The sequence below is a fragment of the Lactuca sativa genome, chromosome 8, assembly GCF_002870075.4.
Source record: "Lactuca sativa cultivar Salinas chromosome 8, Lsat_Salinas_v11, whole genome shotgun sequence".
Taxonomy (NCBI): Eukaryota; Viridiplantae; Streptophyta; class Magnoliopsida; order Asterales; family Asteraceae; genus Lactuca; species Lactuca sativa.
In genome coordinates, this window is record NC_056630.2 from 176,544,254 (window position 1) to 176,561,057 (window position 16,804).

The window sequence follows — 16,804 nt, forward strand, 5'->3', positions numbered from 1 at the left end:
GAAAAGGATTTGGGACACTTATAGTCCACTGTTTTACAGAAATTCACAGTTTTGGCCCTCCAAAACAGAAAAATTCACATAATGGGCCTCCTTGGGCCGAAATTTTCATTTTTAGCCCAATAAGCTTGAAATTTATGTTTTTAATCCTCTAATTGAATATAATTCCAGAAATAGTTTTATGGAAACTGTTTTGGCACATTTCATCCATCAGAATCTGTGAAACGTCAATTTGGGCCCTTAATTTTGTATTTTTCACATTTTTGGCCCAAAATGTGTGTTTTTAGCTTAAAGAAAATTGTTACTAACCACTTAGCTATTTTTCTTGTATCACTTTATATGTAGAAATATATTTGAAGCTAAAATCATAAAACATAAGTTATATCTCGGTTTTGAGGGGTTTAATGGCTAGATCCAACATTAAAACACATAAAAGCATACATATAAGCATGGAAATCATACAAGGCATACAAAACACATATAGATCTACACTTTCACTTGTATTCCCCCCCCACAAAACTCATAAAAACGGAAAATAGGGGGTATGAAGCTCACCTTGGGTGTGGTTTCGGTTTTGGAGAGAAGATGGAAGAAAAATGAAGTGATTTTTGGCCTTAGCACCCTTCCTTGGTAGATCTCGAGTTTGGTATGCTTCTAAGAGGTAAGATCACGATTTTTGCATGGATTAGGAAAGGATTTTGATAACCAAAAGAATTTAAGTCATAGATCCAAACATAATCTTACCTTAGATGAAGAATTTTGTGGAAATTTCCTCTTGAATGCTTCCTAAACTCGAGATTTTTTTTTTGAGTGGAGAGGGAGGGATGTTCTTGAGTGTTCTTGAGAGGGTTTTGAGAGATTTTTGTGGTGTGTGTGTGTGCTTGTGGCCGAGAGTGAGAGAGAAGAGGAGAAGAAATGACTTTTGAGGTGATGCTTGCTTGGAAACATGAGTTATGTGCATGGAAGTCCTATGGATAAAAATGAGGTGGCAACCCAAGTCAACTCTCTTCCTTATCTTCTTGGATTTGGGCCTTGGGCCGAGAATTTGAAAGGGTAAAGAAAAATTTGGGCTTTTTCCCTTAAGCCCAAAATTAGAGTTAGTTAGGGTGTGCTTTATACCTAAAAGAATGTAGTATGATTTTTTTCCAATTTTTGTTGGACTAGTTTAGGGTATTCATGGCTCAAAGTTGTGGTCTTAAAAACCTATATTTTTTTGTATATAAAAGAGTTGTGGTCTTAAAAACCTATGTCCGGAGTAGTGAAATTAGTTTACAAAATAGACGAAACATAGTTGTGTATTTTATAAAACTAGTAGAGTGTATATCCTTCGTAAATTCAATTAATATTGTTATTCTCTATGTGAGTCGTTACAACCATGTTAATATGACTAACGCGCCTGTCTTGATGTTCTTTAGGTGTCGGTTTCTAAAAGATAGTTGCCACCCTAGACTCGCACGTCTAGCTGTAGCGAATAACTTAGGTGTGGGGGTGTCAACCCCATATAGATCTTACACAATTACCTCGCTCTCCCTCCAGGAGACTCTGATTATAACTACAGGGCTTGCAGTGTACGCTAGGTAGGTACGGTGAATGAGTGTCTCACGAGAGCCTCAATAAAATTTACTCGAATTTATCGAAAAATGCATACTGCATTTTTAGGGTAAATTAATGATTGCGGTTTTATGACACACGTTTTACAGCTTTATGAGATACAACTTAACAGTTGTATTACTAAAAGCTTTATGATGGTCAAATTATGACACACAAATACTCCTGTCATAAAACTCTGTTTTTCTTACCGGTTATATTAAATAATTTATAACGATATTTATAAATAATTACTAATAGCTTGTTAACCTACAATATGTTTTGTAAAAGTAACAAAATAGTCTAGGTTTTAACCATTGAAATAGTACAACCTTTTACGACTATTTTACTAATAAAAACCATGTTTTAGTAATAAATTCAAGTGTTATGGTGAGTTTTTAACACACCAAAAGTTCGTTTGAGTGTTTTGTAGCACCAAAAATACTCTATTTTTGTTGTGACTAGAACTTGTCACAATTTACAAAAAATTACATAAAACCTAGAAATTTATTATGTTTCCACAATTTTACAAGTGTTAGTGGTAAAAGTTTACATAACCAAAAATTTACCATTTTTGAGTGTAAACTCTCATATTTACCATTTTTCAAACCTTGATAACCATAATTGCTTTAACATTTCTTTGACATTATTTGTGATTTTTAACACACATTTCAAAGAACCATTTTCACTTAGCAACTTGTCTCATTTTCAACATGCTACCAAAATATGTGAAACTTACACCAAGATAACTTTGTTCCAACAACTTGACATAGACATAGACATATATACATATATATACATTTCAACAGACATAGACATATATACACTCAAGTACATGCAAATATCCAAAGATTTCAAAGAAGACTTGACTTGTATTCTCCTCTAAAAGGATGAAAACTTGAAAATAATGTGTTATGAAGCTCACCTTGGGGATTTTGAAAATGTAGAAGAAGAAGAAGAATGATTTTTGAGCTAACTTGCTTTCTTGAGGGGATTCTCGAAGTGGTGATGTTCTAGGGTTCATATTCACGAAAATGAGAGTGTAAGAGGAAAGATCTTAGTATAAACTTAAAACAAAACAATGGAGTTTAACCTAGAACATACCAAGTTTATGATCATTTGAAGAAAACGTCTTGAAGTTAACACATGCACACACACCCAAAAAATATTTGGGAGGAAAGAAGATGAGAGAACTCTTGAGTGTTTGAGAGGAAAATAGGTTGAAAATGAAGTTGGAAATGAGGGTGGGAGGAGGGAGATCGGCCGAGAGGTAGAGAGGGAGATGGGAAGGAGTAGGGGTTGACCTATGGGAGTTATGGGAAGTGTATAGATTCATGGGGGATAAATCCTTGGGTACATGTTGTGTAAATATGAGGTGTCAACCCTATTACCAAATCTTATTTCTCTTTTTTTTAATAAGCCAACCGGACCAAGGGGTTCTCGACCCAAGGTTGGCCCAAAAAAATATTTGTGGGCTTTGATTTGGTTTGACCCAATAAAGATCTTTGGCCCATTGATGCTTAATAAGAGGTTTTTGGTTAAAAGGCCTAAAAATGGGAGTTCTCAGCCCAAATAAGGCCCAAGTATGGGTTTTTGGCCCATTAGGGCCCAAAGAGGGGTTTTCGGCTCAAAAGGACCAATTAAAGATGTTATCAGCCCAATAGGGCCTAATAAAGAAGTCTCGGTCCAATAAGAGATTTGGGTTGAAAATCATTGGGCTAAGGCATAAAATTGATTAGATTGGTTTTATTGGATTGAGTTTTGGGCTTATACATGGTTGTTTCGACTTGAATGACCATGTATGAGACTAGGAACTTAATAACATTGAAGTTTGAATTTCACTATACGAAATGTTGCAAGATTACACAAGGAGATCATCTTGTACAAGGGTCAACATTCTTAACCCTAATTTGCTAGTTGTGACACGGAAGGTCCTTACAGTTTGTTTTTGTTACATGCTTGGTGAAGGGTTTTGAGCATTCTAAGACTCCTATGGTATACATGCAACCCTAAATACCTTAGATCTATGTTTTCTCTATTATACATGCAAACTTGAACTTTCCAAGGTATTACCCTAACTAGCATACAACCATTGATACTTGGATAATATAAACAAGTTAGAAGACATACCTTTTTCATGTAGCTTGATTCCATGAAGCTTAAGAGCCTAGTGGCTCAAGTGTGACACCTCAAATGGTTCACACAACATCACCAACATCTTGGAATAAGTTGAGAGAAAAGGTTCCTATGCTCAAATTCGGCTAGCCCTCATGTGTACACACACTAGTGCCAATTTCTTGAGCTATGGGGTCCTTATATATTGTGGCTATTAGGGTTACACCATGTAACTCATGTCTTTCCATATTCTTCATGCTCCATGGGTTAAAACCTCCATGGAGTATCCATGGGTTACTCCATGGGTTTAGCCCAACATGAAGAACTATGGATCATAAGCCCACATATATAAGAATGAATGATTTACACAATCAATCCCCATATATTTAATTAGTCTCCTTTTGATCACAATATTAATTAAAAATTAATTCTTGATCAATACTAGTTAAATAATATGATTTCATATTAATATATTAGAACTATAATATATTAAAAAAAATCATAATTATCCATTTCTCACAAAAGTCTATCCAAGTTGTTCCGATGCCATGCAACCCAAATGGACCATGCCAATCGGGTCAGGTACATACCAATTATAGTTATGGACTTAGACACTAATCCAATAGTCTCCCACTTGGATAAGTCTAAAACTATTATTGCGTATGACTTCAAAACCCGACTAGCAATCATAGCTCTTAAAAGCTGTTGTCAAACTCTGAACAAATCAATGACGTGTCCATTAGATAAGGGATCATATATTCATTCATTCTAGATATCATATGGACTGAGACATGGATTATAATCATTCTCTCTGTCCATTTGGTTTTTCCCGATTTCCGATTTATGACGACCGACTAATTAAACAAATCAAATCAGTCCAGGCTTGGCCAAGCACTTCAGGGTGACATCACTAAATCATCGAGGGGCCCACATATATCCCTTTTATCCCTTCAAGGGTAAAAGGAATGGATAAACATCGACTCATATGCTTGTTCTACTACTTGCTTAATGATACACAAATGCACGTTTTATAACATCGAGTTACCAATGCATTTTCGTACAATCAATGCCTAACCAACTCATAGGCAACAACTCATATCTCTAGGCTTGAAGAATATAAGATATTGTCGTCTCATGATCACCCATGATAAAATCCATTAAGTGAGTTAAATGAGCAGGGGTTTAATCCAATACTCAGAACTTATGAGCACTTATGAATGTTGCAGCAACTCTTGCTATGTCCACTGCCTTAGACATCTGCAAACCAACTTCATGACAGTCTTGATTCATATCTACTTCCAATATATGACCGACTATGGATGGTTTGAATAACTTAGTCATTCAAGAAGAATGACCTAGTTATTCTGGAAGTCAAAACATGCAAAGTGAAACACAAGAATAATCGAATCCAATATGGTCTCAGAACTTATGAATATAAATAGAACACCTTTTATTTATCACCATATTGATTACACATTATAATGTTTCAAATTTATCAACTTAATACTTGAATTAAAACACTAGTTGTCTCATGCTCCAAGCATGTACACTATGTTTTCTAAACACTAGTTATGCCATACACTAAGTATGCACACTATGTTTTTCCAAACATTAGTTATGCCATACACCAAGTATGCACACTAAGTTTGTCTATGATCTTTACTTAGTGAAATAGATCGATTGGACATAATTTAAATGATTCTCATTTCACAATGTCAAATCCTTACCGCAAATGCAAGAATTCCAAATTCCTGCCATTTACCAAAATCTGTTAGATTCTAAACTTATATGTATTGATCCTCTTGTAATGATTATGCACAAAGTCACAAAGACTTGTTAACAGACATTACAGAGTATTCCAACAGAGATCACTCCATGGAAACGAAGTTTCAAATTCAAAGTACATAGCTTTGAACATCCTTCATGCATTAAGTTTCCTAGTCTTACACACATTTAATGAATAACTTCCACCTATGGGAATATTTCCATATTCTCATTTTGACTATCACTTCTGAACAAGAGTTGCCTCTTTTCAGAATATGTCAATATGGTCCTCTCCAAAAAATTTACACCATACTTCGAACTGTCCCTGAGCAACCAATCTTTGGTAAACCTTAGATTGCCCTTGACAATTGCTTAATCAAATTATTCATATCTAGTTCTAGTACTTTTTCCCTCTTAATCCTCCATGCATTTGGAAAAATTTAGAACAGATGGATATTATAGCACATGCAATCGACCCTATATCCGAAGCATATGGAACACGATTCATGATGTCTCACATAAAGACATGATACTAGACCAGTATTTTTGCTATAATATTTCTATTTATATTTGCCAAGTTCTCATCATTCAGATTATTAAAAGTGATGTCGTAATCATAATCGAATTTTAGAACGCAAATAATGGACCCATATATAGAATTTCCTTATGTTGAGCCATTCCAACATAAAATTCATATATATATATATATATATATATATATATATATATATATATATATATATATATATATATATATCCTTGACTAAAGATGATTAAAACCTCAATCTAAGCTTTTAGAATTGAAATGAAGTATAATTTCTTCTCCCTTAATTATAGCGAACAACTTTTTTTCCCAATTGAACTTTTGTTTTCTATAATTAACATTGCTAACTTGCAACACTCATCATAATTATCATGCTCCCACTAACATGAGAATTATCAGCATAACACTTATGCTCCCACTAGCTTTGACATGTACTCAGAAATCAGCTGGACTTCTAGAAATCAATACTTTATTGACTTTCTTACCAAAGTTCAGACTTCTGATACGAGATGCTTTGATAAAACTTTATCAAAATCATACACCTTTCCTTAGATAGTTCTCATGTGTGTGTCTAAACAATTTTAGAACTATGAAAAGGGATGCCGTAATCATAGTCTTAATTGTTTAGACCTTTTCCATTCCTCACAAGTCCATGTTAGTGTGATGGTTAACCACACACGCCCCACTAATGACTTTGAGAATCCAAATATCACAATTGTTATCTACTTAAAATCTACTTAGGAAAAGAGTTTCCTCACGATCATTTTCATGAATCAGAGAGAAACCTTATGCCACTTAGATTTTATGGTGTATGAGTTCCTATCCATGTGAATTTGTCAAAACCATAATCACAAGAAAAGGTTAGTCAAGCTCATATGGACTGAACTTATGCAGTCTTAACTTCTTGCCACCTGGCAGCACAAGGGCTTGCCATTGCTTCCAAGTTCTTATGCAACAAATTGAGAACTCTTAGAACTCATATGCAAAGCTAACTTTAACTGGAATTGGCATAGAAATAGGAATATGTCCACATGATAGGTTATAAACCTCAAGTCGTGAGCTAGTGATAAACTAAAGGTTTCATACTTGATTAGATCTTGAAATTCTTTCAGGATCTTTAAGACTCCCACTGTCCTCTTGACATATAAGAATTTCTTGCCAAATATTCAAGAGATAGTGTAGATTCTTTATCAAGACAAACACTTCACACACTTGTCCTTAGTTGGTCTTTGTTTTATCCAAAACATCACAACTTACCAATTTCAAATGTACAAGAGTAGGACACATTCTACTCTTACGTTTGACAAGTGTTAGCAAACCTTCTATAAGATATGTCGCTCAAATTACAATCTTGGAGTATGACTCTAAGACTTGTTTTGGAACGAAGTATGACTCATCTTCTTGATTTAACCACTTCAACAATACACGATTCCTCTTCTTAGCCATAGGAATGAACTAAGATGTCCTTAGAGAACCAACTGTGATATGGCTTCTTAATCATTTAGATGATCACAAAACATGATACTAAAGTACTCTCCCATCTTTTCAGATTTGATAAACTTTTATCTCTCTGCCTAATTTGATTCTTCTTATTCGTTCTACCATACATCAAAACTTTTCCAATGTTTCAGAATTATACTTAAACTTATAAGTATAACCATATTTACAAAACTTTAGTAAATTATGACGAATAGTCTTATCGATCTTTTGTGGTGGACCTAACCAGCACACAACCAAGTGTACCCGATCCCTATGTCCTTTACTTGACTCACATATACATGTGAACAAGGAATTAGTCTTAATTTTCCAAAGATGAAAAATCTCATTCATCATACTATACAACTTGCATGATTCCAAGTTTCGGTCCAATTGAAACTTGGGTGATGAGAATCTTTCCTTATTTGATAAATTTAGACACTACCACAAATGAAAGAATCAAATTCATATTTCCATTATTGCTAGAAACAGATAAACATCAAATTTTCCATAAATGCCATTGCAAGGAGATAAAATAAAATGAAAAAAAAAATTTATTTATACGATGCGAAAAAAATCTTTTTCCTTACAATTCAACTTTAAATGGAAACTATGTTATTACATATTTCCTAGCAATCTATCATAACTCCTTAAGTAGTGGCTCTGGAATCCGATCTTCGAACCATGCGATTGAAATCCATCTTCGCGAACAGATTCAACATACTCTTCCTTTAAGTTTCCTTCCATTTGCTTGATCTTGCCATACATCAAAATGTATTAAGAATCTCAAAATGGGAACTTAATTGAGTTAGATAGTGGACTTACCTAAAGCAGAGTCAAAAATTTTGACTTGACCTTCTTTTAGGTAGTTAGGGCAGCTTCACAACCAATGCCCCTTCCTTTTGGCAATAGAAACATATGGACTCTTTTGTAATGGTACATGGGACTATCTCAGACTTAGCCATTCTCTTTACCATTTGGTCAATTGAGTTGACTATGGTCGATCCCTTTCCATTGGGAAGAGAAAAAGATTTTCTGGATATTCAATGTTACCATTGTCAATGTCCATGAAAGTCTGGAAAGTTGATCTTCTTAATCAAATTTGCTCTACCGGTGCTCCAAATCATTGCTGATTCAGCAGCACCAAGCAAATAGATAAGATCATTAAGGGCCATGTCATAGTCTATTACATAGTAGTCCATAAAGAACTCACTATGTGACTTAGGAAGTGATTAGTCAACATCCAACTTCCTCAAGACTTTGACATCCAACTCTCCCGGCTCGTCAATATGTGACTTCATCTCCAAGATGTGAGCACACATATACCTTGCTTGCCAATAGGGCTTGAGTGGCCTTGAACTTGTGATTTAGTGAGAATAATTAGAGGAGGTGGAGGAAGTGAAGAATGATTTCAGAGACATCATCTTCATTAGGAAAGCTTGTTCCAAGAGAATTTGGGAAGATCATAGATGTCTAAACCCGAAATCTACTATGGGAGACATTCAAGATAGTTGATTTAAAGTCCTTAATATAAAACCAAATATGAAATATTAAGGCTAGGACACAACACAATATTTTATAACTTGGAAGAGGGATGCCGTCATCCAAGCTATATAATATTTAAAGATAGGCGAATGACGATTCACCAATTTCCACTATGAAAAATGAAATAATTTATTAGGTTTTAATTAGATTTGAAACTCCTAGATCTTTTGAGATTCATTGAACTCTTCAATGACATGTTTCAATCTCGATTGTGGCCTCTCAAATTTTATGACTGGGATGCTGAGGATCACATAACAAGGTGTGAATAACCATGCAAATATACTGGGTACCCTTAATGTTTATCCCTCAATCGATGTGCCGATTAACCACACGCGCTGCACCGATACTATAATAAACATTAAATTACCCTTTGCCTACCTTGTTAAATCCAGGTTAGTGTGCCGGTTAACCACACGCGCTCCACTAACGACTTAAGCAAAGTGCAAAGTGTAATTTCATTGGTTAGCACCAAATTCATATTTTCCTAAGTAACTAAGATTGAGAATTCATAAGAGTTTAGTTACTTAGTGTTTATCATTAATACTTTTAATGAAAGGAGAATTCTAGTCGTTGTCCTACCCGTTCGGCTAACGACCCTCCACCAGTCAAGGAAGCGGTGGGTGAGACTAGTCACCCATTAAACTGCCATTTTATAAGCAGTAACCTTATACCCCCTTATAAACCGACTTCGTGAATGAGGCCTACTAACGGTAAGACTGGCTTTGTTCTTATACACACACACACACACACACACACATATATATATATATATATATATATATATATATATATATATATATATATATATATATATTAACTTATAATACTATAAAGTATAAGGGTTGAATTTTAACTTTTAAAAATCTAAGGGCTTAATTTTAAATTAAAGTATTCATGAGGGGAAACTTTACAAATTCCAAAGCTCGAGGGCAAGTTTTGAACTATTCAAAAAGTTTTCAATTCCATAACTTATGTGTTTAAAGTAGTTTTAATGAAAAAACTCTTCAAGTTCCATAACTTGAGGACAAGTTATGAAAGACTTTAAAACATTTAAAAATGAGACTCTCCATTTTCATAACTTATGAAAATCTTATGAGTTTTAATAATCATAAATGTGACTTTTCATATAACTTGAGGACAAGTTACAAAAACACATATTTTGAACAAATTTTAGATTAATTTGGATTGAAAATATATTATCACATAACTTTTCTATTAATCTAAATCAACTCATAAGAACAAGATAATTCAAATCCAACACTTTTCATGTAATTATCCTAACCATTAAACTAATACAAAACATGAATCGATTGACAATTATCTATGAAACTGGATTAGCATGAACATTACCACATCAAAAACAAGTTTACAAGTTCAAAAACAGCTTAGGGTAATGTTCCTAGTCCAATTCCAGCCAATAAACACGAAAAACTGCAAACTGGAAGCACAACTCGTCGAGTTCATGCCTTAACACATGAACTCGACAAGTTTTTTGGCCAAAACTCGTCGAGTTTTCCATTCTGGGCAGTTTTTGGTTTTGAAAAACAAGTTTGCATCAAGTATAAATGAAAACAAGCCTAGGCTCTGATACCACTGAAGGGTTTTGAGCATTGTAACACTCCTATGGTGTAAATGCAACGCTAAATACATTGGATGTATGTTTTCTCTATTATACATGCAAACTTGAACTTTCCAAGGTATTACCCTAACTAGCATACAACCATTGATACTTGGATAATATAAACAAGTTAGAAGACATACCTTTTTCATGTAGCTTGATTCCATGAAGCTTAAGAGCCTAGTAGCTCAAGTGTGACACCTCAAATGGTTCACACAACATCACCAACATCTTGGAATAAGTTGAGAGAAAAGGTTCCTATGCTCAAATTCGGCTAGCCCTCATGTGTACACACACTAGTGCCAATTTCTTGAGCCATGGGGTCCTTATATATTGTGGCTATTAAGGTTACACCATGTAACTCATGTCTTTCCATATTCTTCATGCTCCATGTGTTAAAACCTCCATGGAGTATCCATGGGTTACTCCATGGGTTTAGCCCAACATGAAGAACTATGGATCATAAGCCCACATATATAAGAATGAATGATTTACACAATCAATCCCCATATATTTAATTAGTCTCCTTTTGATCACAATATTAATTCCAAATTAAGTCTTAATCAATACTAATTCAATACTACTTAAATAATATGATTTCATATTAATATATTAGAACTTATAATATATTAAAAAATCATAATTATCCATTTCTCACAAAAGTCTATCCAAATTGTTCTGATGTTATGCAGCCTAAATGGACCATGCCAATTGGGTCAAGTACATACCAATTATAGTTATGGACTTAGACACTAATCCAACACTTGGTCCATACTGTTTGTTTTTGTTATGCGCTTGGTCCCTGTCTTATCTAAAAAGATTGTTATCTAAATAGAAAAAAATGGTGGGATATGTAAGGTAAGGTGAGGGGGGTCAGGTTGGGGGTCTGTTTATTTAAATAAATTAAAAAATCAAGGCAAAATAGTATTTTTAGGTAAGATAGAGACCAAACACGTAACAAAACAAACAATAGGGACCTTCCGAGTTAAAAAAATAAGTTGGGGGACCAAACGCACAAATTACCCTAAACCTTAGGGACCATTCGTTTAATTTACTCTTTTATTAATAAATGAAGGATAAACTTACCATATTTATCTTGTGGGTTGAGTTCTCGGATTGATTAAGATTTTCTTAAATCCTAATATCTCTCTCCTTTTGTTATATCTCCATGTATATAAACATATGATGTGAAGCAAATTAAAGATACAAAAATACACTCATGAAATTCGTTTTCTTATTGCTATGAGATTTTTGAGAGTTTTCGAGATCAACTGAAAAATCAACCATATTAATTAGATCCGGAAAACTCAGTGGATTCAGGTATGTAATCATCTCTTTTTGTTTAAGTTTATTTTAACCAGATTCAAGATAAATCTTGATTCAAAGTAATGTTTATGTGTTTTATGTTTCTGTTATTAAAATAATCCAACAATAAATAGATTTGATTGGAATGTTTGCATACTTAATGGTTTTCAGGAATAGAGCATGTGTCTAGGTATCGCATTTAACATGGTCATCATAATTACGGTACACTTAGTATTAAAGATAGTCTGAATGCGTCGATGAATCTAAAAGATGAACATATTAAAGATGGCGGTCAACAATTAGAGGAGATATAGGATAAAGAACTCAAATCTCTTATAAACTTAAATGTCTGTTGGTCTAAAATGGGTTAAAAACCTGACCAATGCTGTTAGAATTATGTAATCATGTTGTTTCTGTTTTTCCTCTCTAGTTCCTTACTAGAGATTTTTATTGAAGTCAGAAGTTATAAAAAACAATTAAAGGATACAAAATGAAGTGTTGCACGTTTAAAACAACATTTACTATGTTATATTTATACAAAATTTTAAATTATTTGAAAGGAAGTAGAAATGAAAGTAATGCTAAACAAAACAAAATCATGACATTAAAGTAGAAGGGTGGATTTGTATGAAAGATCACTAAATTATTGCAGAAACCAGAAAATCCTTGTTGAAAGGTGGTCGGGTGAAGCTCAAATTTCTATCTAAATGGACCTTGAGACCTGTAAAGCATCAAATGGATTCATTAGTTATATCAAAACACCTTATCCCATTATTGTATTTTTATGCACTTATTCATGGTATGGGTGAACCTCTGCACATACTCATGTCCCATGTTAGTCCCAAAGCATAAAACATAAAATATATAGTATATTTTCTGCCATTAAAAATATAATACTTAACTTAAAAGATTTATTGAATCATCAAATAAGTAAAGCATAATTGTATAAGATAAAACTGGATAAAAAAAATCTACAAACCATAATCAATAAATACGACATATAACTTATAAATCACAAGAAAAAGGAAATGAAAATTTTATGTGACACCAATACTCTATAGAATTCTAATATTTTTTGTGAAATTAAATCTAATATCAAGTAATGTTTATAATCCTACTAATATTTTTTTAGAAGACACATAAAATAAACTTATATTATGTTTTATTTTTTCGTGTAAGATATACATATCAAAAGTAGTCGGGCGACAAGATCGGTACATATTAGTTCCTTATAAATTACAATTGTCAAATCAATGATGAAAAGTTATGCTTGCGTTCTTAATTTTACTCTCTCATAGAAAATGAGCTTTCTATGGATTAATAGTCGCTATGACAAGGCAAAATTGGAGTAATTTACGTGGATTAATGATCCAACATCTGCTTATAAAAATGTAATGTGTAATATTCCTTTTCTCTCCCTAACCTAAGAACTTTAATTAATTCAATTATTTTACGAGGATTAAATTTGATTTATGATACATGCATGGTAATATACCATAAATAATTTTCAACCCCAAACTAGTTTCAAGTTCGTGAGAAAACCATATAACTCAATCACAACCTTTGATCAAAATTTTACAACCATAATTTGTAGGGGTCAACCATTTTGTGATATCATTGATTTCATCAAAGTAGTGGATATATTATATTCTATAATTAATGAAACTAAAAAAATGTTAAAAGAATGAGACAAGAAAAGAAAAGAAAATAGCTATTTGAAGGGGTATGTACATCTTTAGCACTAATTAGATGATATTATTTTAACATTGAAAAGTAATCAACTTTCCATAAGAAGGAATCCTAGGCAAGTTATTTAGCTTGCTATTTATAGAAACTTTTCTCAGGTAAACCGTGCGGATTCAACTTGTTTGAAATGTGCCTTTCCTATTTTTTACGTTTGATTAAACAAAACCTAAAGATTGCACCTTCTTCGTGGATTAATGTGCCATTTGCAACAAAAACTTCAACAAATATATTATATATAAATGGATGTCTCCGCCCACAACAAATTTGTTATGTTCACTCTAAAAGCTTCTTCTTTTTTTGTCATAATACATTTCACAAAATCACCCACTTCAATTCGTTCACATTGGATTAAATGAGCTTTTAGGACTTGAAGATATTAATCATATGAACATCTAAAAAAGAGATTTAAGAAAATAGCATCTATTAAACAGCTGTATATATAATGCATGAAAGAGTATGAGCAAAAGAACATTTGACTACATACACTCGATCATATCGATCTTAATCAACAAAGTTTGCTTACCAAGAAGTAGCTTTCACCATGCTGCAACCCAGGCACCAAAACCCCAAACTCATCCAGAGGCAACGCTACACCAGACGAGTGAACAAGCATCAGATTATCTTCACCGAACATAGCTTTCATGTTAACAGGCCCACTTTCCACCTCCGTTGGAACTCCATTGATGAATACAGTGATCATCACTCCTAAACCTATACAAATCAAATAAATTTCAGTAATAATTAAGTGTGTTATATATATATATTGGCTAGTGTTGGGAAAACATATATGAAAATACAATTAAAACATATATATGGTCAATGGATTTTTATATAGGTAATTATATTACAAATTCAATTCTACTCCAAGAAAAGTAATTTAAAGATGAGAATTAATTAAATATAACATATGAAAATCTAGTTTAATTAATTATCAAAGTTATTTTAATTTCAGATTGTAAAATTGCACTTGTCTTTGTTTTAACACAATTAAAAGAATATTGAGTTCGATCGGTTTGTAAATATGATTACCTGGATTATAAGACCTATATATATCTATGTATGTAAAGAAAAAGAAATATACATCTATTTGAAGCAACCCTACCAAAGTCATAATGAACTTTAGAAGTATCTAAATGCTGGAAACTTGAAGGCATGGAAGTGTTCTGCTCATGGAAACTAGCGGATTGGCCAGAAAGGGAATAAATCTCGTCGGAACCACCCAGCCGTGATGAGGAAGAAGAAGAAGGAGAAGAAGACGACGAAGAAGAAACGGCGAGTGAGAAGAAACTAGGTTGTTGGATATGAAACCCAGGAGTGGGAGTGGTGTAAGCAGTATCTTGATACTCAATCGCACCACCACCAGTGCCGCCACCGCTACTCACACATCTCGTAAGCATTGGTAATTGTTGCTGTTGGTGCTGTTCTAGCGAGCCGCTGCTTACAAGGCTAGCCTGAATCTGACGTTGTCGCCTGCGAGATCTGGAACGACGGTTCTGAAACCAGTAGAAAACATTGGCGTCGCCAACAGAACCGAATTTCTCAAGCAGCTTCCTTATCTTGACTGTTTCTTCCTTGGGAGGATTAACCATTCCGCTGTTGAAAATTGACTCGAGTATAAGGATTTGTTCAGGCTTAGGTGTCCATCTTGACCTAACTGGTTCATTTCTTTCAAGACATTGGCTTCTTGGACTACTTGGGGTTGGAACTTGAGTTTGAGCTTGATCTTCCATGACTTTGAGACAAGAAAGCAGCGGTAGAATACTTCAAGATCAAACTGTGTTGGGAAGGAACAAAAGCATATAAAATATTTGAGAGCACATGAACGTACAGAAGTAGAGAGGTAACACATGAATTTGTAAGCAAATGGGTATTTGTTTATAGTATTTAAAAAGCCAAGAGAGAGTGCCACGTTTCAAAGACATACTTAACTTGGTAGGCATGACATTACGTCATTACTATTCGATTTATTTAATACATAAATGGTTATATTTTTGAAGTACAATTTAGTGCATACACAACCAAGTGTAAAAAGACTACAACTCATGATGGAACTTGATAAGTCTTTTAGAACAACAAGCTATGATGTTGATTATACTTTATTGTGCAATCAAAGAAACCAAACGTGGGTCACTAGTTGTCAATGATAAGGAAGTATTTGCCGGTGTGTGACATGTCCTGCATGCATTGAAGCACGGTGGTACGCTCGAGGATCTCACCGACATATTTTTGTTACATTTTTGTTGACATAAAAACATTTTATACTTGTGCCTTGTGACCAAAGCACTAAGTAAGAAATTTAAATCCCCAAGGTAGGACATAGAGAACTCCTTACTAAGAGAGGAGTTTGTATGCTGAAGCCCAAGCCCATGATCTTTTAGGGTTTCCTTCGTATTTAAACCCCATAAACTTCATTTTAGGGCTCCTTAACAGCCCCCATCGTCCTCAAACATAGAAAAACCCTAACCCTAGCCTCTCTTTGTGATTCTTGAACTTTTGGTGGCTTAAAGAATAAGAGATCACATTTAGAGCATAGATTCAGCATGGAAGCTTCATTTGCATATTCTTGCAACATCTCTAGACCATTGTGAGTAACCAAGATTCAAGATTTATGATTCTTGGTTGCTAGATCTAGGATCTTATGTTGATTATCCACAGTTAGATGAGTTAGAGTGTTGGGACTCCATAAAGTTAACAACTTTATGGGTCCTTCGATTCCCTTGGTGATTATATGTGGTGGATCTAAAGTTTCGGTGATGTTTGAGCTCATGTTTAAGTTTTGACCTCCTTTGCTTCATAAATGCCTTAATTTGATCTCAATTCTTGCATTAGACATGTAAGACCTTAAAGCATCGAGTTTTATGGTTCTTGGGGTGTTCGGAAGCTGTCTGGTGGAGGTGGATTAGTAGCTTAATGGATTAAGGAGTTTTATTCATAAAAATGTCATTCAGACAGTTCACACGATGTGAGACTATGCTTGTCACATTGTGAGAATCGAAGGTTGCAACTATTTTGTCTTTTAGTGGCTCACGGCGTGACCAATATGTTGTCATGTCGTGAGGGGCCGTTAACCGTTGACTTTTGTTGACCTGTTTGACTTTTGGTCAAAC

The 16,804-nt window shown here is 33.9% G+C and overlaps 1 protein-coding gene across 1 annotated transcript; it reads right to left on the reverse strand.

The window, feature by feature from the left end:
• Window positions 1–12,449: 12,449 nt before the first annotated feature.
• Window positions 12,450–15,529, reverse strand: LOC111881048 (WUSCHEL-related homeobox 11). The gene is made up of 3 exons (XM_023877439.3): window positions 14,800–15,529; window positions 14,221–14,408; window positions 12,450–12,672 (listed from the first exon to the last, which is right to left on the reverse strand). The coding sequence occupies exons 1-3, from the start codon at window positions 15,425–15,427 to the stop codon at window positions 12,655–12,657; spliced, it is 834 nt and encodes a 277-aa protein (XP_023733207.1). The 5' UTR covers window positions 15,428–15,529; the 3' UTR covers window positions 12,450–12,654.
• Between the last annotated feature and the right edge of the window lie 1,275 nt (window positions 15,530–16,804).